The sequence below is a fragment of the Misgurnus anguillicaudatus genome, chromosome 22, assembly GCF_027580225.2.
Source record: "Misgurnus anguillicaudatus chromosome 22, ASM2758022v2, whole genome shotgun sequence".
Classification (NCBI taxonomy): domain Eukaryota; kingdom Metazoa; phylum Chordata; class Actinopteri; order Cypriniformes; family Cobitidae; genus Misgurnus; species Misgurnus anguillicaudatus.
In genome coordinates, this window is record NC_073358.2 from 42,060,566 (window position 1) to 42,083,670 (window position 23,105).

General features: G+C 37.1%; 1 protein-coding gene across 2 annotated transcripts in view; it reads right to left on the reverse strand.

Moving 5' to 3' along the window:
* ssh1a (slingshot protein phosphatase 1a) overlaps positions 1–17,444 on the reverse strand; it is a 30,889-nt gene extending 13,445 nt beyond the window's left edge. For both annotated transcript variants that reach the window (XR_012365211.1, XM_073860499.1), the window contains exons 1-5: positions 17,342–17,444; positions 12,408–12,472; positions 8,116–8,237; positions 5,756–5,824; positions 5,459–5,524 (exon numbers count right to left, since the gene is read on the reverse strand). Coding sequence is in view for 1 of the 2 variants with exons in the window: in XM_073860499.1 (XP_073716600.1) it covers positions 5,459–5,524; positions 5,756–5,824; positions 8,116–8,237; positions 12,408–12,472; positions 17,342–17,423 (404 nt within the window). In the remaining variant the exon portion in view is untranslated. The remainder of the gene's footprint in view (positions 1–5,458; positions 5,525–5,755; positions 5,825–8,115; positions 8,238–12,407; positions 12,473–17,341) is intronic.
* Positions 17,445–23,105: the final 5,661 nt, after the last annotated feature.

Sequence of the window (23,105 nt, forward strand, 5' to 3'; positions counted from 1 at the left end):
TAATTTTAGTTGAATAAACTGTTATTAAAATAAAACTTTAATAAACTAAATTAAACTTTAGTAGACAGCTGAACTAGTTCTCCACAAGCATAAAACCCAGGATAAAAAAAAGAAGTGGCACCATGTATTACCATAATGGTATACCTGCACTATGGTACTACTATAGTTTTTTTTAAATAATGTTGGCGTACTGTGCCAACTCCACATACTGCATATAAACAAGAACATGTTTATCATTTAAAATAAAACTTAAAATTCAAGGACCTTTCAAGGACTTTCCAGGTCCAATACCCTCAAATTCAAGGACTAAATGTGGGGACATATTTCAAGTGAGAGCAAGGTTACATCATGTTACCTTTTAAGATACATTGTTACAGTTCCATTTCGAGGGAATTTGCGCTGCGTCACTGCAGTGACACTTTGGGGACGCCTCCAAGGGTAAGTGCGTCTGAATGTTTATATTATTTCCACTAGTAGCATTGCACTACATATCATACTGTGAAAATTGTGACCTTGCATGTGAAAACCCAGGTAATGTCATTTTTTGTGATTTCCAGTTTTGTACACAAAATCATTAACATAATATAAAAAAAAAGATTATATGAAAATCTAAGATTGATTACTTTTAGTAAGGTCATAATTATATTATAAGACTTTAGTCTGGATTTTACAGACGGAGCCACAAATAAAACTTCACACTTATGATCAGGCGCTGCCATGGTATTTTTCTAACAGTCACCAGATGGCAGTGTGGAGCAAAATTTTTTAATAGACACCAAACTCCTAAAGCACCTGTAAACATGTAACCCTAGGGTGGTCCTTATTTTTTAACTTTTAAAAGTTAATGCTCTCACCACACCAATATGTTTGAATAAATAAATAAATAAATTGGACAAAATGTTTTCAATATTAATTAATATTTATTTAGATGTTGCTCAAGACCTTTGAAGATTAACATATTCGCGTATTATGTGATACTTTGTGCTATCATGTATAATTGTTTAATAATATATACTTATGGCAGCAATGGACTTATTTGACCATACTCCACGCAATTAAAACTCCTGTTTTAGTTGTGATATGTCTTTCAAAGCAAGAAAGCTTCAATGTAAAAAAAGCACAATAGACAACGACTACACTGAGACAATAGCTGAAGCAACATGAAGCAAGTCCGCTATATGGTTACTCGGATCAGAAGAGACTGAAATAACTGGAACAAAGTTACGCTCCAAGAAGCAAGTTTTATGTGTGTTGTGCGTTTTTAAATGGTACAGTTTTGCAAAAATATGTGATTTCGAAAATATTCAAAGGCTTTAAGCAACCTCTAGATATTGCAGGAACAATTTAACATTTTGCACAGTGTGTTTTTATTGATATCCTAACACATCTGGGGGTGAGAGTTGAACATTTAAAAAATTGACCCATTATAAGGACCACCCTAATGGAACCTCCTCCAAAAAACTAAACAGATGTCTACCTCACAAACAACTGTGTAAATTCATCCAGCCTTTTACAGTACATTTTAAACACTTTATAATAATCTGCTAAAAATAGCTGACTTCTCTGCATGTTATTAGGGCCCGAGCACACCGGGGTGTGAGGACCCTATTGTTCTTCAAGGAGTTATTATTTTTTTTTTTTCTTTTTCTCCGACTTCAGCGGGACTTTAGAGGGCCTAAACATACTCGAAAACTTATGAAATTTTGCACAGATGTCAAGAGTGATGAAAATTTACATGTGGTGTATGCTTTAGAATTAGGCGTGAGAAAATGGCTCTATAGCGCCACCTACAAATTTTCAACGAAGCAGCCCTCGGACTGTGTTTGACGTACAAATACGAAATTCGGTACGCGTCTGTAGCATGACAAGACCTACAAAAAAGTCTCTTGGAGCGAAGCCGTAAACCAAACAGGAAGTCAGCTATTCTGAGTTATTTTTGTGATTTGGGCGCAGTTTTTGTCATTTCCAGGCGTCATACTTTAACTAACTCCTCCTACAGTTTTCGTCGGATCATCTTCATATTTGGTGAGTGTCATCTTAAGGCCTTTGTGATGCTAAATTGCGAAGGATTTGACTCTACGTAAAAATTTGTGTCGGTTCTGGCCCGACAAAATTTGATGTTTTCCAATGAAACAGGAAGTTGCTGGAACTCATGCATACAGTGTCCGATCTGTCCCAAATTTCACATGATTGCTAAGAGTCCTGACCTGAACACATCTACATAACAATTTTCATTTATAGCCATAGCGCCACCAGCTGGCAACCTGAAGGAACATGTTTTAGCGCCACTTTCAAATATTGAATGAAGCAGCCCTTGGACTGTGTTTAGCTTACATGTACGAATTTCGGTATGCTCATGTATTATTACAAGCCCTACAAAAAAGTCTCTTGGAGCAACGCCCTAAACCAAACAGGAAGTCAGCTATTTTGAATTATTTCTCAGATTTTGGCTCAGTTTTTCTCATTGCCAGCAGTCATACTTTAACTAACTCCTCCTACAGTTTTCGTCGGATCATCATCATATTTGGCGAGTGTCATCTTAAGGCCTTTGTGATGCTAAATTGCGAAGGATTTGATTCTATATTAAAATTTGTGTCTATTTCGGCCAGCCAAAGTTTGATGTTTCGCTATGAAACAGGTTGCTGGAACTCAGGCATACAGTGTCCGATCTGTCCCAAACTTCACATGATTGCTAAGAGTCATGACCTGAACACATCTACATGTCAATAGTCACTTATGGTTATAGCGCCACCAGCTGGCAACAGGAAGTGACATGTTTACAATGATTATCCAATGTCTGATCTGTCCCAAACTTCACATGATTAATAAGAGTCCTGGACTGAACACATCTACATGTCAATAGTCACTTATGGTTATAGCGCCACCAGCTGGCAACAGGAAGTGACATGTTTACAATGATTATCCAATGTCTGATCTGTCCCAAACTTCACATGATTAATAAGAGTCCTGGAGTGAACACATCTACATGTCATTAGTCACTTATGGTTATAGCGCCACCAGCTGGCAACAGGAAGTGACATGTTTACAATGATTATCCAATGTCTGATCTGTCCCAAACTTCACATGATTAATAAGAGTCCTGGAGTGAACACATCTACATGTCAATAGTCACTTATGGTTATAGCGCCACCAGCTGGCAACAGGAAGTGATATGTTTACACTGATTATGCAATGTCCGATCTTTCCCTAACTTCACATGATTAATAAGAGTCTTGGACTGAACACATCTACATGTCAATAGTCACTTATGGTTATAGCGCCACCAGCTGACAACAGGAAGTGACATGTTTACACTGATTATGCAATGTCTGGTCTGTCCCAAACTTCACATGATTAATAAGAGTCCTGGACTGAACACATCTACATGTCAATAGTCACTTATGGTTATAGCGCCACCAGCTGACAACAGGAAGTGACATGTTTACACTGATTATGCAATGACCGATCTTTCCCTAACTTCACATGATTAATAAGAGTCCTGGACTGAACACATCTACATGTCAATAGTCACCAGTGTTGGGCAAGTTACTAAAAAATTAGTAATTAGTTACAGTTACTAATTACTTCTTTTAAAAGTAACTGAATTACTCTACCGGTTACTGTATATCAAAAGTAATTAGTTACTTAGAAAAGTAACTTTTAAGTTACTTTTATGTCTGCTTTTTAAATGTAAATATGAACAGTACTGAACAGTCAAACAGTAAAATGATATGGATGGGCTATTTTACACGTAAGACTCTAATATATCACATACTGTAGGAGCCTATTTTGCTTTAGATTCAACCTTTGAATATTTTTGTTAGAAATTATCTTAATATTTAAACTTAGTTTATTTATGTATATCATTTAGACCATTTAGACAAATATTCTGCATGTTTACAAAAATATAAAATGTGTTAAAATTGTGTAGTGTCTCTTTAAAAATTTGGAGACAATTGTGTCAACATGTCAAATTTTCTAAAATAAATTATAATTTTTCTGATTTCATATTTATTTTAATAAGTTAGAAACGTCTCCGCTGTGTCCTGCTGACAGGCACGATGCGTGTGCAGCAGATGAGGCAAATTATGGGTCCTCCGAAGGTTAGACCGTCTCATTTCAGTTCTCTTCGCGAACTTCTGAGCGCCTTGAATGGGCAAGTGCTCACCTTTTATTGCATGCTTAGTAGGGTGCAGCACTTGAATTGGAACACAGCTTGTGAAGCTTGCCACAGGGACTGCGCTCTTTGGTCATATATTGTTTGTTTTCTGTTGGATTTAAATGATACACAGGATTAAAGGAAGATATTTATTCAGAAAACGGAGTAGGCTACGTGGATTGTTTTGTCGGACGGACACAGAGCGAGTGGATTGTTTTGTCAGATGGACAGTAGCGAGTGGATTTTTTGTTCGGATACGGAGAGACTGAAACTAAAACTAAAAGCGAGCTCACACATACTATGGAGTTTTAACACGGGTGTACACCGCAGTGTGAATATTTTAGTGGAAACAACAATCGCGGATCGTTCTCTTCCATGAAGCCGATGTAAACATCTAAGAATATATGATCATTTCTTAGATTTATTACCTTTGTGGACTACAAATGCAAGTAGATGTCATACTGCGATTGCTTGGTGAAGATAATTTACAAACATGAGACCGGATGGATTATGACTTGCGCACAATTTTTAAACAAAGGTATGTTGTCCCGTTTAGATTTTTCATGTTCATTCTATATGCACTGTCAGCTATGATGAAGTGTAATGAATCATTGCGCCGCCAACTACAGTCCTGCGACGTCAGATATGTCTTGTCTATTTTTTACAAAATAGAGTAACGCGCGTAACGAACTCATTTAAATTTCAGTAATTGTAATTGCGTTACTTGATTTAAAAAAATAGTGGAGTTACAGTAACGCGTTACTCCCATCACTGATAGTCACTTATGATGCCAATAGTCAGTTACGGTCATAGCGCCACCAGCTGGTAACAGGAAGTAACATGTTTACAATGATAATGCAATGTCGGATTTGTCCCAAACTTCACATGATTGATAAGAGTCCTGGACAGAACACATCTACGTGCCAATATTTACATGTAGTCACTCATACACACACACACTCGCTCACTCACTCTCTCTCATGCTATCTTACACGATGCTACCTCGCTGTCATTTGTAATTAGCAACAGGAAATGTGGCACATTATACTACACTTTTAAATGGTTCACCTATGTTTACATGCTTAAATGCCTATTTACTACTGTTCCCTTTAATTCTTCTCATGCCACGGCGTGGCGGTGTCAGGTGTGCGAGGGCCCTTCCATCACTGCTTGCAGTTTTAATTATAATATGAGGCTTTCTAGCAAATATGTGAAATAAAATCCAAACCTACATGCAAACACAAAGAATGTTAAGACCTGCAACTAAATTAACAATTAGTTATTGGATTAATTTCTCACCACATGGCCTGGACTGACACAGGCTTGAAGATGTGCATGCGTCCTGCTGTAGTCACACTGAAGCCCCTGGAGATATGACACAAGAGGTTAACTAAGGCCATCATACGTCATCACTTAAGCCTCTATATGTAACACTTAAAATAAAAGGAATACTTTAGATTTTTGTCATTGTTTAAAAGATTTGTTTATAATCCAAATGAATGTGCTTCATAAACATAGATCTGTGCACCAAATGTGAGGGGTCAAAGGACCAACAGCCTGCATTTATTCTCAGTGTCCAGAGGGGGCAGCACTCACCCATCGCCATCTAAATGAATCTTGGTATCACTCCACAGGGGCAGCACCATCCCTATAGAGCAGTTCTTACTGTGAATGACAAAAAAACAAAAAAATTACGGTTAAAAATGACAAAGAAATCACAGGGTTTTAGTTCACAGCTTTGTGTTAGACACACCCACTTCAATGAAATTTTCTGTACAGATCTGTGGCATTAATTAAAGAAATAATTTACTTAACTTTTATGAATTTTGAAGTCTAAGTTTTTCTTCTCTAGTGAAGGCATTTAGATAGAGAAAATTCAAAAGTGGTGTTCATCTGTAAATATTAACTTGCAGGACCAAGTTGTAATTGTCAAATGTCACGTTTATTTCAGCGATAACCCAAAAATCTATGGGAAAAATGAATGTGCTTTTTTTAGCGAGGAAACCATTGTCCCACTAACTTTGGCCTAAAAAAATAAGTCATCACTGCGGCACACTATAGCAAGACCTGTTATTTTGAATGGTAATGCGGAGCGAGAGGGTGGCTTTTGGGGCTCACGCCCCGAATGTTTTGTCAAAACCCCGAATCTTTTCAGAACTGCAAAATGAAATCATCCAGTACGCTAGGTGGCGGCATTTAGCTTTAAACTCTCTGGTCCCCCACTCCAGTGATAACAACTGATAGATTCGCATTTAAGGCAAATTAATATTCTGAATATCCCAACAGTAAACATTTTCAACTTTTTTATTATTACAGTGCCTTCGTTATTACTATAAAAGTATACTAATAGTTATGTGATAAGTAAATACTGTTAAATAGCGTCAATTGATATATTATCTGCATGGCTAACGGCTACTGTTAGCGCTCTTACATATGCCTTTTTTATAGATGGATATACTATTTATCTTTAAGACGTCAGAAGTAAGAAGGTGAGAATAGTTATTACTTAATTAGGCAGCTTATGTTTTGCCCATATGCATTTCTCTGAAACTCGCAATGATTTCACCTCAGAAATACATTGATAGACAGTTATAAAATGTGAATCCTCAATCTCTTACATTAAAATATCCTTATGTGTCAAAATTGTTGTTCTTATGTAGCTTTATAGTTACTGGATTAGCCTACAAATTTAGCCTTTTTTTGGATAAGAGAAGTTAAAGTGTCATTGTCAAAATTTGTTATGTTACAGTTTCAAAATGACAATACAGAGAACCTTGCTGTGTTCTCTGTATTGTCATTTTGAAACTGTAACATAACAAATTTTGACTATAGTCCCTTTCACACATACAGTCTTTACTGGTAATTTACTGGTAAATTGCAGTTAACATGTCATGTGTGAACAGAACCTTTCCGGTAAATCAGTGCTCCCAATTTACCAGTAAGACAGGTTGTAAGATTAACGGTAATTTGCCGGTAAGCGCTGTGTGTGAACGAAAAATATAGCATTACCGGCATTTAGATGACGTCAGACCGCACTGACAGATCGGGCGGGCCAATCAGAAAGTTTTTTATACAGGTGACGCGGTTTCCCCCAGACTGTTTACGGACGTTTCCACACACATGTTGCTTAAAAGTCGAGCACACCTGAAGTTAACATCCACATTTCTTCACCAAAGTTGTTTAAAACAGCTTACCATCTAATTGCCAAATTGCAGACGTCCTTAGCACACCATCTGTGAAGCCTAACGTGCAAACGCGCATCCGTTTGACGCCGCCTAACGCTATGTTGTTTGGTCACGAGCAACTTCGCGACCGCTTGCCACAGATGTGAAAACAACAAAATACGGACCGTGGGTATTAAGTCATAACCCGCCGTTTACAAATACGACACAGACAGAGCTCGCCGGCCGCGCGCCACAGGTAACTTCCGCTTTCTCTCCGAGTTTACCGGTATTTTGATACTGATGTGTGAATGATGTCTTACTGGTAAAAAGACGGAACGTCACTGCATGTGTGAACAGCACATTTTTGTATTTACTGGTAAATCCATTCTGGTAAATTCATGGTAATTTACCAGAATTACTGTGTGAAAGAGGCTAATGACACTTCTCTTATCCAAAATAGGATAAGATAGGATTAAAAAATAGCAGTAAGATTGAAAAATAGTTTATAAAGCTGCTGTAAATGGAGAAAAAATATTAGCAGGGGATCATGCTTTGAAACCCCTAGATTTGGGCTAAGCCCCCAATGTCTTGCTCCGCCCCGGGTAACAGAGACCCTCCCCCAGATAATGTCATCCTTTAATGGTTGACGATTGGCTCTTTTTATTAGAAGGCAGGACGAAAACAGCCATATTGACCGTTGTGATCCCCCCTATTCATAGCAATAGCAGTGACGGATCTTTTTAAATTTTAATATTTTTGCTGATATCAAATGGCATTTGACTTTTCTGTCACCTGTCTTTGTTGCTGAAGTCCATGCCCAGCAGTATGTGTTCTTCTGTGTCCTGCCGACCGTTTGTATAGACCACCACCATGTACCGCACACGATCTAACCATGCGCTCTCTAACCGTACCGCCTGTGGATTACAAATGAACAACCATGTAATTAAAATAAAAAATCAATATAAGTTAACTCCAGAATCAAAATTTTGGAGTTGTTATTAATTACTCATTCCACACCTGTAACATGCAACTCACAACTTTCAATGCTCAGAAAGGCAGTAAAGAAATAGTCCACATGACTACAGTGGCTCAATCTTTATTTCATATTTCAGCCATAGATATATGCAGGGTGCGATTTGTGAAAAAAACAGAGGGGGGGATGTTTTCATAGGCGTCGATTTTGGCGATGGTGGGTACCCACCATATTTCGTCATGAGTCATTTTGTACCCACCACTAGTTTTAACTTTTTTGACTGTTTTCAGTAGTTATGAAGAGCAATATGAGAGAGAAATTTGGTAATCATTGTCCGACCTAACAAAAATCCATTATAATATTATTATGTTTTATATATTTCTAATTAAAATATTTCTAATATTCAGAAATGCGCTCTCCGCTCACGACCTCTGATCGGAACAAACCCGAACTTTACTGTCTGCTGAACTTGTGCAGAAACATAAAAATATAACCAGCTTTTCAAAATGGTTTTAAAACTAAACATTTATACTATTTTAGCACAAATTATGAGCTTATTGACGATTTTTTATAATTCTAATCTTGACATAATGCGTCTCTGTCCACAGCACATTTCAAAACATTTTAATTCATAAAAATAAATCATGAGAACATGAACTCATCACTGCATTTGCAGGAATTGTAAAATCTTTTTTCTTATTAACTCATGAAGCAGCCTAACGCAATATTTTTACTCTAATAGCTTATCTTTCCCCACACATATGAACTGTGATCATGCACAACGAAAAAACACGCAAGAATTAAATCTTGAATGGCAAAACTATATGGCACAACGTAGTGTCAACTTAAACATAAATATGAACAATGTATTGATTGCAAAGTTAAACCATTACAGTAGAAACTGTTTTAATGCTGCTTTTAAAGTAATAACATTAACTTTACACCGCGATGCTGAGCTACAGTGAAATGATAGAGAAGTCAGATGCATTATGTGTTAGTCACTTAGCCTCATTTGCGCAAACTGGACGCGCCCGCGCCTCGCTAAATGCCTCATCGGCATGTATCATGTGTAACTTCGGCCATTCTCAATGGTGTGACTGGGACACCAACTCTGCTTGTCATCATAAACAGATAATCAGATTATTATGTTTATTCCCGCTTTATTAATATGCGGCTGAATATGCTGCATTTCATCGTTTCGACACACAGCTCCATAACCATCTCCAAGTGTTGATAGGCTATTACTCGTGAGGTGTAACCAATCAGATAGCGCCGTGGGCGGGACAATGAGCAAGTCTGCAGAGTGGTGAATACAGAGATGCTGCGCGGCAGCTGTATCATCAGAGCCAGCCAAAGTAGTGCATTTTAAAACAAAATTGACTTTAATAAAACCACGGATCCGTGATAAGTTTTGTGATCCGTCTCGCCACTAGTGTGGTAGCACTGATCACTTTGAGGGGGGGATAAATTTATCCCCACCGGGGATAAAAATAATTAAGCAGAGGCAGGGATACATTGACCAGAAAGGGGGAAATCCCACGCATCCCCCCTGGCAAATCGCACCCTGGATATATGTATACATAGATGCACAGAAAGGCTCCGAAAGTTAGTAATGAGAATGTTAAAATAATCCACACAACTACAGTGGCTCAATCTCCATTTCATGAAGCAAAGAGAATACTTTTAGTGCTTATAAAGTTATTCTCCAAAACGTATTAACTAGGGATGCACCGATATGGAAATTTTGGGCGATACCGATAACCGATAACTCATTAAATTTGGGGGGCGATAACCGATATCTATATGCCGATAAATATTCATATTATTTTCACAATGAAAAACTCGCAGACCGCGGACATCTTGTCTTTGCGCTAGACTAGCATACTCTTCTTAAGCCCGCAACACGTGTCATCTTCGTGCTATGTCACAGAAAGCACCAATCAAAACTCCACATGGCCAGCAATGAGCAAGTGAAGTGGTTCAACAAACCAAAATAATCCATCATTTATCGGCTTTCATTTATCGGCCTAATTTTGCTATCAGACCGATAACCGATAATATTAAAAATAAGCAGTTATCGGACGATAACGATATTTCGGCCGATATATCGTGCATCCCTAGTATTAACGTATCCGCTCCATAGATGGAAGCCATCAATTGGCATTTATGCAGTTTGGATGTATACATCTATGGCTGCCAATTAAAACACATGCTGCTTACATGAATACGCATTGGAGATTGACTTTGAGCACCAAAGTATTCTCGTTGCTTCATCAAATGAAGATTGAAAATGTTGTCACAATGTCACATGGAGTATTTTAACAATAGTGGGGTTTCCCCACGTTTTTCAAAAATGAAGCAAATTTTTTCAAAATTCGCAAAAAAAAAAAAAATAGAATTAGGTACGTTGTTGTTAGAGCGAATGATGGAGGTATTGGTAACTTAGTAACCAACAGTAAATAAAAGAAGGCACGATTAGAAAATGGAGACACGACTGCATTTAGTTACAATTGGGTGATTCCTGCGAAATTAGACTTATGAGGTGTCATGAAACATTTGATAAAAAAGTAAATGCTATCAAAATAAGAAGCATACAATTACAAACATCTCTTCATGTACTTTTTTTGCACATGATTTCAATTGACATCTTACAAACTAATTTTGTTTTTTTTACATTTAAAAGGAAAATGTTCATTACCGCAATGTGTCCATAACTGGATTTGGGTTCTTTGACATGGAAATATTTATAATTTAAAAAATCTTAAAAATCAAAAGCTTCAGTGGATGTTATACTATAAACATTTACAGTAAAGAAACATGTGGTATTTAGTGATTATTGGTAAATGGAGAGACAATAATAAGGAATATAAATGTGTCCAAGACCAATTTTCTCTTCCTCCGCAACAATTTTCAATCATTGTTTAAGCCCTCAATGAACTAATATTTTCAAAAAAATAAAATAAAAAAAAATAGTTGGAAGGGACATAATTGACTGTGACACTCAAGATGTCTACCAGGTAAGCAGTTCTTATTTCAAACAAAGTTGAAATTTTGTTTGTCATAGTACCAAGACAACTTTTTAGTTCTCATTACCGAAACATGAGTTTGTAAATGCAAATATTTCATGTAATATCATGTTGCGGTAATGATACTTTTTGATAATGATAACCTAAAAAATTTAAATAATTCTATAAGAAATATTTTTTATATTCTCTAAAAATAATGGTTATAGTAAGTTCAGACCTTTATCTTATATGTGCAAAAAAATTGGGCTTCAAGGGCTTTTTAAAAATTCTGATGCTGGACACCTTCTAAATCTGGATTTCGTGAGAATTACCCGATTGGGCAAGTTATACATTTACTAGCAGCTTGTAATTGCCAAACTGAATGCTGTGCAAAGAAAAAGAAATGCTGAATTTTTGATGTAGGCACTAGCAGCAGGGGCATTGTGTCAGTCATGCTACTTCAGAATATATTTGGCAAATGTGTTATTTGCTTTTCCTCTTTTTCGTACAAGTCAAAAACCACCTCAAGCGAGCATAAAAACCTTTTGCGAATTATACGATTTTTATTAGAAATTCAGCTTTTTCATCACTCGTTTCTTATGCGATACTTCAAAATGCGAATAAAATTGGGTGGATGGAAACCCAGCTAATGTTTTCTTGAGCCTTGAAGTATAGACAGCATTGCCGTCTATAGGAGCTCTCAGATTTCATCAGAAATATCTTAATTTGTGTTCCAAATGCACAATAATCAACACACTGCATGTGAATGGCACTGCTATTGGTTTATATTTCACCAAGGAAACGCTCAGAAACAGCTAGCAACACATATAAATGAGTTTCAGGGTTTAATAAACACAATGAACGAAAACAGTCTTTCAGCAACCTGTGGACAATAAAATCCATTCAGGCTGACTCACTGCCTTAGAGTTACTGACTTTGTGTGTGTGTGTGTGTGTGTGTGTGTGTGTGTGTGTGTGTATAAAGGTTTGGCAACACTTCCATAGTATAATATAGTTTGGCTAAATTGCTCACAAGTCACAGGGTTCGGCCCTTATAAAAAGGTACATGAATCAGCCAATACATTGTTTGTGTGCGTGTGTTCTCACCAGTTTGATTCGATCCTCCGAGCGAAGAATGTTGATCATCACCTGTAGATGCTGAGGTAGGTCACCTGTTAAGAAAAGCAATCATTGTCAACACAATACTATTCACGCTGCCATCCTAATCCTTTTAAATTATAACAACCATAAAATTAAATCACTCTACTAAAGATGACATAACCCAGCTACGCTCAGGAATGAATGATTCCTGAGATGAGATCTTGGGTTTATCAAGAGCAGGCATGCCAAAAATCTCCGCATTATGAATCGGTCTTTACATGTTGGGTGTGAATGTGGATTTCATTAATGTTCTTATAGCTCTGTTGATTTTACAATTCTGCAGAGTACAAAGTGTCCAACACACACAGATGTAATGTTAAGGGAATGTGCTGTCAGAAATTAAAGGAAGGAAGTGTTTTTGTGTGTACATATATATACATGTCTTTATAAGGGAGTTTACTATACTAGTCAACATTTAAAGTGGATCAAAAAAAGTTTATCAAAGTTGTCCTAAGACAAGGATGGGTATTAGGGATTGGTTTTATGTAAAATAGTAGTTACTATACACATTACTACACTAGGAAAAAACATTCTTTTGGCTGGTTTACGTTCAGGAAGAAAAAAAAATTTCACCTCTTGTGCAAATAAAGGTCAACCTGTCGGTTTTCTTATTCTAGCACCTCCTCTTTGAGTCAAGTAAACATATGATCTTAATTTCATTTATCTTCACACGGACAAACGAACCTCCTTGACCTTGATGTTGCGTTCCTGCACAAACAAACCCCTCTTGTTCTTGTACATTTTGGCAGAGCCCATGAAGCTCTGATGTAACTCATGTGGGAAGTCAAGTACACAAGGAGGTTATAAACAAAAGCCGACACACGGAAATGAACCTCATAGCCCGACGTACACATTTATCAAAACAGATGATGTCTTTTATAGTTTGCTTATTGATTTGCATTTGCGACATACAGTATATAAAAAGAGAGCTGTTTTCTTTATATACCAAAACGTGCCTTTGTGGTCTTCTAATGTATCTCAATGAGATGAATTTACATAACTTTACATGTTTATCTAATAAAAGCTGATACTGTATGTAAATGATTGGCTAGGGCAACACAGAGATCTGTGATAGTAAAAATTTGTTTGTGATGAAGACAACAAGCAGATATATGCAACAATTACTTGTGCGATTATCATGAAAGATTCGTTTTCCTACAATCTTGTTTTGGCAATTTTGATTTATTGTCATGGGTTTCGTCATTGTAAGTCACTCCCTGTGGCTGGAATTGTAATAGGCTGTACAAGAAAGTACTCTTAAACACAAACATAATTCAAACGGGTGTTGTTATGAGAAATGTATTTTTCTTTTACGAAATTAAGACTTTATGTGTACTATGAAAACATATGGTAACTTTCAGAGCATAATTTATGTACGGAATTTAACATTATTCTGAGGTAATGAGGAGAGATTAGGATAAATATTATTATTATTATTATTCCTTATCACTACACAAATGTAAAAACATTTGCAAAAAAGTCATAACATTAAAGGGGACAAATCACGAAAAGTGCTATAATTGGATCCCCAGTGCCTCTATCAACCTACAAAATGTGAAAGAGATCAACCCAGTTACTTAGTTTTGGTAAACCATTCTTCACAAATGTGAAAAAACAGGTAATTAAAATTTGGCTCCCCTTGTGATGTCAGAAGGGGATAATACCGCCCCTTAATCTGCACTATCTAACCACAGCACTGCCATTTAGTGAAGATATATCAGGGACACCAAAGATTTATTTAGTCTGATGAAATGTCCCTTTTAAGAAAAAACACTCCCTTAACACTAAACTCTGGTTACACATGAGATTAAGCAAGTATCTGGCAAACGTGACCGTATCTTTTATCATAAACCCCTTCGAAGCGTCTGCAGCAGGCACATATTTTGACATGACAAGCCACACACATGACCGCCTAAATACATGTTTTGACGAGCTTCGCATCGTGCGCCCTCGAAAAAGAAGCCACCAGCCACCACTGGGACAGACAGTCAAAATTTTGGCTGAAAAGGCATGGACATACAGTACTGTGCAAAAGTCTTAGGCCACCACCACCAGATTTGTTATTTTAGAAGTTTTAATGTCCATCCATATTTATTTTTCGATCTATTTTATTAAGACACATACAGGAAATATGTATAAAAAAATTTAATTTAATTTTAGGACCTAATGTCTTCTTTAGGCATCGTCTGTGTTTAGTGTGAGCTCTCTTGGAAGTTGGCACTAAACACATCTTGGGCGCTTTTGAGCAGAATGAAGTTAAAAGACTAATCTCTTTAAAAAGGATAAATTAGGATTTAATTTTATTTAGGTTTAAGATATCCTGCAGTCTCCTGCTATTGCTCAAGTGGAAGGGGAGTTTACCCTTGAAACTTGCCACATCAGTTTACATTTTTTAATACTATATATACATTTCCTGTATTTTTTGGATGTATTCTATTAAAGAGACTGGCACGGTGGCCTAAGACTTTTGCACAGACAATACTGTAGTTATTTTTGCAACTGACCTTATTGCACATGCATTTGTAGGAGTTTCCCTTTTAGACGCAAAATGTATGGAAGGAGAGTATTTAAATGAATCACTCCACGTGGTTTACTCAAGCCTGGAATATACTTAGTGATTAATACTTAGTGATTAATGTACTTAATGTGTGAGAATACACGCATGATTGTTCGCACAGCGTTGCAAAGCATAGTTTACTTCACTCATACATTTACACAGACGTTTGACGCATGCACATTGCGACAAATTGCAATGCCTCTCCTGGCCTACATACTACAGTTCATACTCCTGCACGTGCATATGCAACCAAAGCATCCAAACTACGCACGGTTACAAAAAAACTGACCTTCAAATACGCGTAAAAATGGGATTATACTTCAAGCTTAAGGCTTGTGTTCGTTAATTTACTGGTATTTGCACCATCATTTAACGCCTAAAAGCATGTCTTAAAGGAACACTTTCAATTTCTGGCGTAATAATCAATGACTTTGCTGCTGTAAATGGCTGCAGGAGGCGCAATGATATTGCGCAGCAGCCGAAAATAGTCCCCTTAGTAACTTTCAATGACAGGGGACTATTTTCGGGCAGTGCGCAATATCACTACGCCTGCTGCAGCCATGTTACAGCAGCAAAGTCCTTGATTATTACGCCAGAATGAGAGTATAGTTCCTAGCCATTTCTGCCTAACTTTTAATTTTCTGTCAGTCTTGGTACATGATGTAACTACAGAAGAGTCAAGTTTTAAATAGGAAAAATATCGAAACTCTTTGGTTATTTTATAGCGCGATGCTAATGGTCAAATCAGATATAATGGATTATGCTAAGCTATGCTAAAAGTGTTACTGCCAGAACTGGAGATCGGCTGAATGGATTCCAAAATGGTAAAAATCAAATGTTTAACTCTAGGGGAGCTGGAAAATGAGTATATTTTCAAAGAAAGTGGAATGTCCCTTTAAATTGCATATGTAGTTATGGAAATTAAATTTTGTGCCTGTGTGCGTTAACGTGCACCTTGTCAGTAAATCACACGCAGAAATTTCCACTCCCACTGGCAGTTATTTAGATTTACGTTTGCGCGCTAATTAGCCCTGTTTAGTAAATCTGTCACCTATATATAGTGTCAAATATACTCAGCAGATCTGTTTATATTATAAACTTTGATACAAAAATATTGCAAATTCATTTACAAATATTTATGACGCATCTGGCTGTTGGAGTTTGGAGGGTGTTTAATTTGTCAACACAGACAGTCTTTTAGACTTTCTGGCGGCATAAGGATGCAAATGAGTCACATGAGGAGACTGATGATGTCAAACTAATAAAAAGAACCCTAATCTATATATCAGGAAAATCGAAGACATATAAAAACGTCAGCACAGAGAGCAGATACAGTATTTAAGAGGTTAATTTGTATTCAGAATGAGCACAGAGGATTTACTTAATGAACTGACGTCAACATTGTAAGAATGTTTAATGAAATAATTAAAAAAGCAACATTTTGAGAACATTTAGTTCCTAGACTGTTACACTGATTGATGTAGATAAACCCTACAACATCTATTCTAAGATGGTCATCAGCTGTTTCTCAATTGAGACTTCTCCAACTTTTATAGTGTTGACGCAACAATTATTCAAATAATTGTTTAAATCTAATTCAAGATCCTCCAGACAGATGTCCTATGACACACACTGTGGTTTGCAGAAGTCCCTTTTGTGTACTTCCTTGTGACTGCCGGGTAGTCGAGGTCTTATTTCAACATTTTACTTCCAAGAATCCAATGAGGTTAAAACCCTACATGCCCTCTGGCCAGACTCGATGTAAAAACAAAGGTACTCGTTAAACCTGCGCTAACTCGCTTTCGGTTACTGCTGCCAATGCGTTCAAACCGGGCACGTCAAATGTAACCCTATAGCCCAGACAAAACCAGACGACAGCATAATAATAACCGACTGACAAAACAGATGCGTGAAAACATCAGATGATTTGAATAGTTCATAACAACAACATGCAAAAAAAAAAACTGGTATCACACAACAAACTGTCTGAAGGCGTGACGATAGATCATGACTCCATATACCTGAAGGGCTTGTTGTGTCTGCACGGTGATAGTTTCGGTCATAAAATACCCAAAGCAATGTTCACTCTTCTGTTTAACAGTAAACATGACCTACAAAATTAGCGTTCCGCACGTGTTAATGTAGAAGCTGTAGGACGTCTGAAGTCTCAAGTCCATATTTTGCATTCCCCAAAAAGACAAGAGGTTGAGTAAATGACTTAATTTTGTGTTAAATCAGGACGTTATAGCATCAGGTCCCTAAACTATCACTGTGTGTAATGTGAAAAGATGGATTTTGAAACCCTTTTCATGCATGGACTCACCTGCATGTTTATGATGCGGTTGACATCTCGGACCTTGCGGACAACTACCCTGCTGCAGAAACAGCGCTGCCCCCTTCACCATGAAGAAACTCTCGCTTAGAATGTGACATGAAAAGACACAAAGGGCAGAGAAAAGGAAAATGTGAGAAACAATGACTACAAATTATAATTGCATGAAATGCATTTACATTTATGCATTTGGCGGACACTTTTATCCAAAGAGACTTACAGGTGTACATTTTTTATCAGTATGTGTATTCGGGTTCGAACACATGATATTTTGCCCTGCTAATGCAATGCTGTAACACTGAGCAATACAGGAATAGATTTAGTCATTCGATCAATGCAAAAGACAAAAACTCTTATCACTTATATACTGAAAAAGTGGATTTGGCTTTTAAGAAAGAGCAAAGTTTTTTATCCACAATTTCTGAAGATAAGTCTACTGTGTGCTGTTTTCTGATTTATCTATCAAACTCTAAATATGTTTTATCAACAACACTAAATAAGTATAAATAAACACTACACCACATTATTAAAGGAATACTCTACTTTCATAAAAAATATGATCGTTTTCTCACCCCTATGTCATCCAAGATGTTTTTTTTTTTGTTTTGTATTTTGAGGAAAATATTCCAGGATTTTTCTCCATATAATGGATTTTAATGGACCTCAAAAGTTTACAGTTTCAATGCAGCTTCAAAGGGCTTTGAACAATCCCAAACAAGGCATAAGAGTCTTATCTAGCAAAACGATCGTAATTTTCGCCAAAAAAAAATAAAAAATATGTACTTTTAAACCACAACTTTTCATTTTGTACATAAAAAATTAATTTTTCATTACATAATCCAACGAAAGGTCACGCATGACATATGCACTCTAAAAATGGCTGGGTTATTTTTGACCCATAATGGGTAAATATTGGACAGAACACGTGCTGGGTTAAAAATTGACCCAATGCTGGGTTGCTTTAACCCAACTGCTGGGTTTTTATACCCCATGGTTGCATAACAACTACCCAACATTGGGTCATTTTTGACACAGCATGGGGTAATTTTTAACCTAGCACGTGTTCTCTCCAATATTTACCCATTATGGGTCAAAAATAACCCAGTCATTTTTAAAGTGTGCAAACTACTGTTTACAAGTGGAGAAAGAGGACCGTTCCGATGTTGTTGTATCGGAAGTGGAATGATACTAATTAATGTCTTTGTGTCAGTTTATTGTTTAAAATGGTCCACAAGTGTGTGTTTTACATAGGTAACGCGTGACTTTTCGACGTGATTACGCAATACGTAAGATCGCGCTGGCGCGTCACACGGCTAGCGCAAGACGAGAAGTTGTGATTTAAAGAGCAACAATGGTCCGATTCACAATTTTAATTTCCTTTGGTGTGTAAGTGTGTATTAGTACATGTTAACGATTTGCAAATTTTCTACAACTACAACAAACACATGAATTGTAGGCAACAGTTTACTTCATGGGCCTGTTGACGTAGACAAGACCGACATTTTTGTAATCTCTCCCATAGCGCTGGGAAAAGATTAATCGCGAATAATCGCATACAAAATAAAATAAAAATAAATACAAAATAAAAGAAATTTTGTCATAATATATGTGTGTGTGCTGTGTGTAATTATTATGTATATTTAAACACACACATACATGTACACATTTCAGAATTTTTTATTTATATAATTAAAAAAAAATGTATATATAATATAAATAAATATATATACACATGTAAATGTTTCTTAAATACTTACATGAATGTGTGTGTGTGTGAATATATATATATTTCGTTGCAAAACGAGATAAATCCATTTTTTAACATTTTTGTCAAAACATGTTTATTATTATGTTATCATGTTATTATTTTGTTTTATGGTGCTACTTAGCTGTATTTTTAAAGTTATGAAGGTTTAAATCAAAACAAACCAACTGCAGTTGTATTGAAATTAATTGAAATGCACAACCAAAAAACGAGATTTCTGAACAATTAAAAAAACGGTGGTTATCTCGTTTTGCAACAAAACTCTTCATATATATATATGCAGTATATCTGAAGCAGTAGTTCAAGTTCAAGTTCATTTTATTTGTTAAGCGCTTTAAAAAAGGTTGAAACCTACCAAAGTGCTGTACATAGTCCGGCATACAGTAAAAACATAATAGTAAGGCATAAAACTTAAAACACACGACAACACAAATTAACAGGCAGGGTGTCCATGGCTAGTTACATAATACAATAATAAAAACATAAAAACATAAAAAATAAAATCAAAAATAAACCCTTCGGTGTCAAGTAAAAGCACAATTAGAAAGAAAAGTTTTCAGCCTCTTTTTGAATTCTGATATGGTAGAAGCCGTTTTAATTGCCAAGGGTAACTTATTCCAGAGGGTAGGACCGGCTACAGCTATGGCACGGTTACCTCTTGTCTTTAAGCGAGATTTTGGAACTTGCAAGAGGAACTGATCATTGGAACGAAGGCTCCTATTAGAGCTGTAACGAGAGAATAGAGTAGATAGATATGGGGGGGCGTGATTATTTAGAGATTTATACACCAGTAGTAAAATTTTGAACTCAATGCGAAACTCAATAGGTAGCCAGTGCAATGATCTAAGAAGGGGTGTAACATGATCATATTTCTTGTAACCTTTTAGAAATTTAGCCGCTGCGTTTTGTACTAGTTGAAGTCGGGAAATTTGGAATTTTGCAATGCCATAATAGAGAGAGTTACAATAATCCAGCCGCGATGTCACGAAGGCATGGATAGCAGTCTCCAAGGAATGCTCAGACAAGAATGGTTCAATTTTAGAAAGTGAGCGGAGATGGAAAAAACTAGAGCTAACAACAGAACTGATCTGTTTATCGAAGAATAGATTTGTGTCAAATATAACCCCAAGATTCTTTACATGGGGAACTGTGGTAGGATTAAAAGGCTGAAGATCAGAAAAGTTGTGTGTTTTGGCATTAGATGGGCCAAAGACAATGATTTCAGTTTTATCAGAATTCAAAAAGAGGAAGTTTGTAGAAAGCCAGGATTTTACCTCATTTAGACAAGAATTCAGGGTGTTTAAAGTACATGTGTTTTTCTTCGTTACAGGCAGGTAAATTTGCAGATCATCTGCATAACAGTGAAAATCTACATCATATTTCCTAAGGATAGAGCCAAGAGGAAATAAATATAAGGAGAATAGCATAGGAGATAAAATTGAGCCCTGAGGGACCCCACAAGTTAAATGCCCAGGAGAAGAATTAAAATTTCCTATTTTCACCGAAAAGCTACGATTGGTAATGAAGGATTTAAACCAGCTGAGGACTTCGCCTCCTAACCCCACATAATGTTCTTACCGGTAGATAAGAGTTTCATGGTCAACAGTATCAAAGGCAGAGGATAAATCCAGCAGAATCAAAATCACAGAATCACCCAGGTCTGTCGCCATTAAAATATCATTAAGAACTTTTACCAGTGCTGTCTCAGTGCTATGTAGTGCTTTAAAACCCGATTGAAAAATCTCATGGATTTGATTTACATCTATGTAGGACTGGAGCTGAGTAAGTACAATCTTTTCTAATATCTTAGATAGAAAAGGCAGTACAGAGATTGGTCGAAAGTTTGCTAACACAGTCGGGTCAAGGTTAGGTTTTTTCAAAATAGGTGTTACTGTTGCCGTTTTTAAAGTATCCGGAATTTTCCCAGAGTTCAGGCATTTATTTAAAAATGAAACCAACTCTGGACTAGAGATCGACCGATTTATATGTTTTCCGATATTTTCCCCGATATTTGAGCATTTTCCGATGATCGGATATCGGGTTTGTAATATCGGATTGACCGATAAACGAGAGAATTGAGAATTGCGCGCTGGACACATCTGAGGAGAAGAGCTCACAGCAGCAGCAGCATGCACAGCAGATATGACGGCGGAGTGACGCGACTTCATATACTTACTTTGCATCTGAGGCATTTATAACCAGACCCGTCGCCAGACCTCAGTCTTAAGGGGGGCATATGAAATGCATGGGAGGGCACACTTATATTAGCCTACAGTACGTATACTTATAATAATATATACTCTATTCGCGCAGCACGTAATCATCACGTTAAACAACTATCAGCAATATGACCAGATAGCCTATAGCCTACACACCACATTACATAGAAACATTTTATGAATATCCATAAATCTATACAACATATTACATGTAACACCAGAGACATCTCTCAAACATTGCATTTTAAAGCAGTCAACAGAGGGATATGCATTGCCATGAGACGTGCGCACACACACACACACACACACACACACACACACACATTCACACACACGCACGCAGACTTTGAACCTACGGTACTGTGGAGGCGAGGCAGCGCTGTCGTCTCTCCCTTCCCTCCTGTCAGTACAGCGGCAGGCGGCGTTTCTCCGAGCAGAAGCTCCTCATTAATAAAGTGTCCACTCGGAATTAAACTTGTGAGTGAGGTCCTTTTCAGAAGCAAGCTGAATCACCGCAGTGAACAAGTCCATATCTTCTGAATGTAGCTTAGTCTGTTAGGCCCGGGGTCGGGCTCCACGTTAGAGGTCTTCACGGGTCCACTTAGATCCGAAAACCCGAGGTCCGACCCGAGACCCGATCGGGTTCGGGTCTAAACGTTTCACATGTGCCTCGGACACGGGTCGGGTACAACAATAGCGGCATCGGGTCTCGGGTAATTTAAAAATGAATGTGTTTTTTCTGAACGGACCCGAGAAGACCCGAACTCTCTCGCCTTTGTGCGTCAATGTCCTTTTCAAACCTCTCATCTGTTTGCCAAGAGCGCTTGCGACATTGTGTGGTTGTCGGAAGGTTCATTGTCGTTGAGACAAACATGTCAGTCAATTATAAATGTACATTTTAGCGACTTACGTTGGTGTCGTCGTCAGATAACAAAGTAAAACGAATGGAGCAGCTCGCCAAATTGGTTGCAAGGCCACCGGAGTTTCTTTCTGACTGCTGCGCGTCTTTTGGAGACTGTTGTTGGGCTTTTAACCATTTGCGGATAATATATCCATCTTAAAGCAGTATAGCTAAGCGAAAACTCATCCAGTTTAAAAAAAGTGCGGTAACTGTTGAGCGGCTACACTGACGTAGGCTACGTCACGTACGTGTCGTACGTAGCCTCGTGATAGGCTGTTGCAGTGTAGCCCATCAATCAAACAAAATCACACCATTGTTTTTTTATATTTTTAATGTTTTAATTATAAAGAATACAACATTAATGCAACACAAAATTAGCAACATTAATAATTTAAAATGACAGTATTTTTTTTAATACGGGGGGGCACAAGCGTCCTTGAGGGCGGGCCCGGCCCCCTAAGGCCCGCCCATAGCGACGGGTGTGTTTATAACACATCTTCTTTGTGCATTAATGTATGTTATGTTGAATAAGTTGATATATTAAAAGCAATGTATGCAGTTTGTCCAAGAATAGAGACGAACTAACAAAATCACGTGCTGTTCACTTACCGGGGTTGAAGGCTGAAGCTTTTAACAAGATTTACCCTAAGTTATATTAAAATTTACCAGATAAACATTATTTTGCTAAAATATCTATATAAATGTCTGTGGATATTAATTAATTATTTATTACCTCCGCAAGCGGTCACAGTTTGATACAGTTAATGCGTGAGTAAATGCATAGATAACAGCGCTGTCTCAACAGCCACTTCATAAGCTATAACAACAAAATATTAATTATTCTGACATCAAATAACATTACCAGTTAAG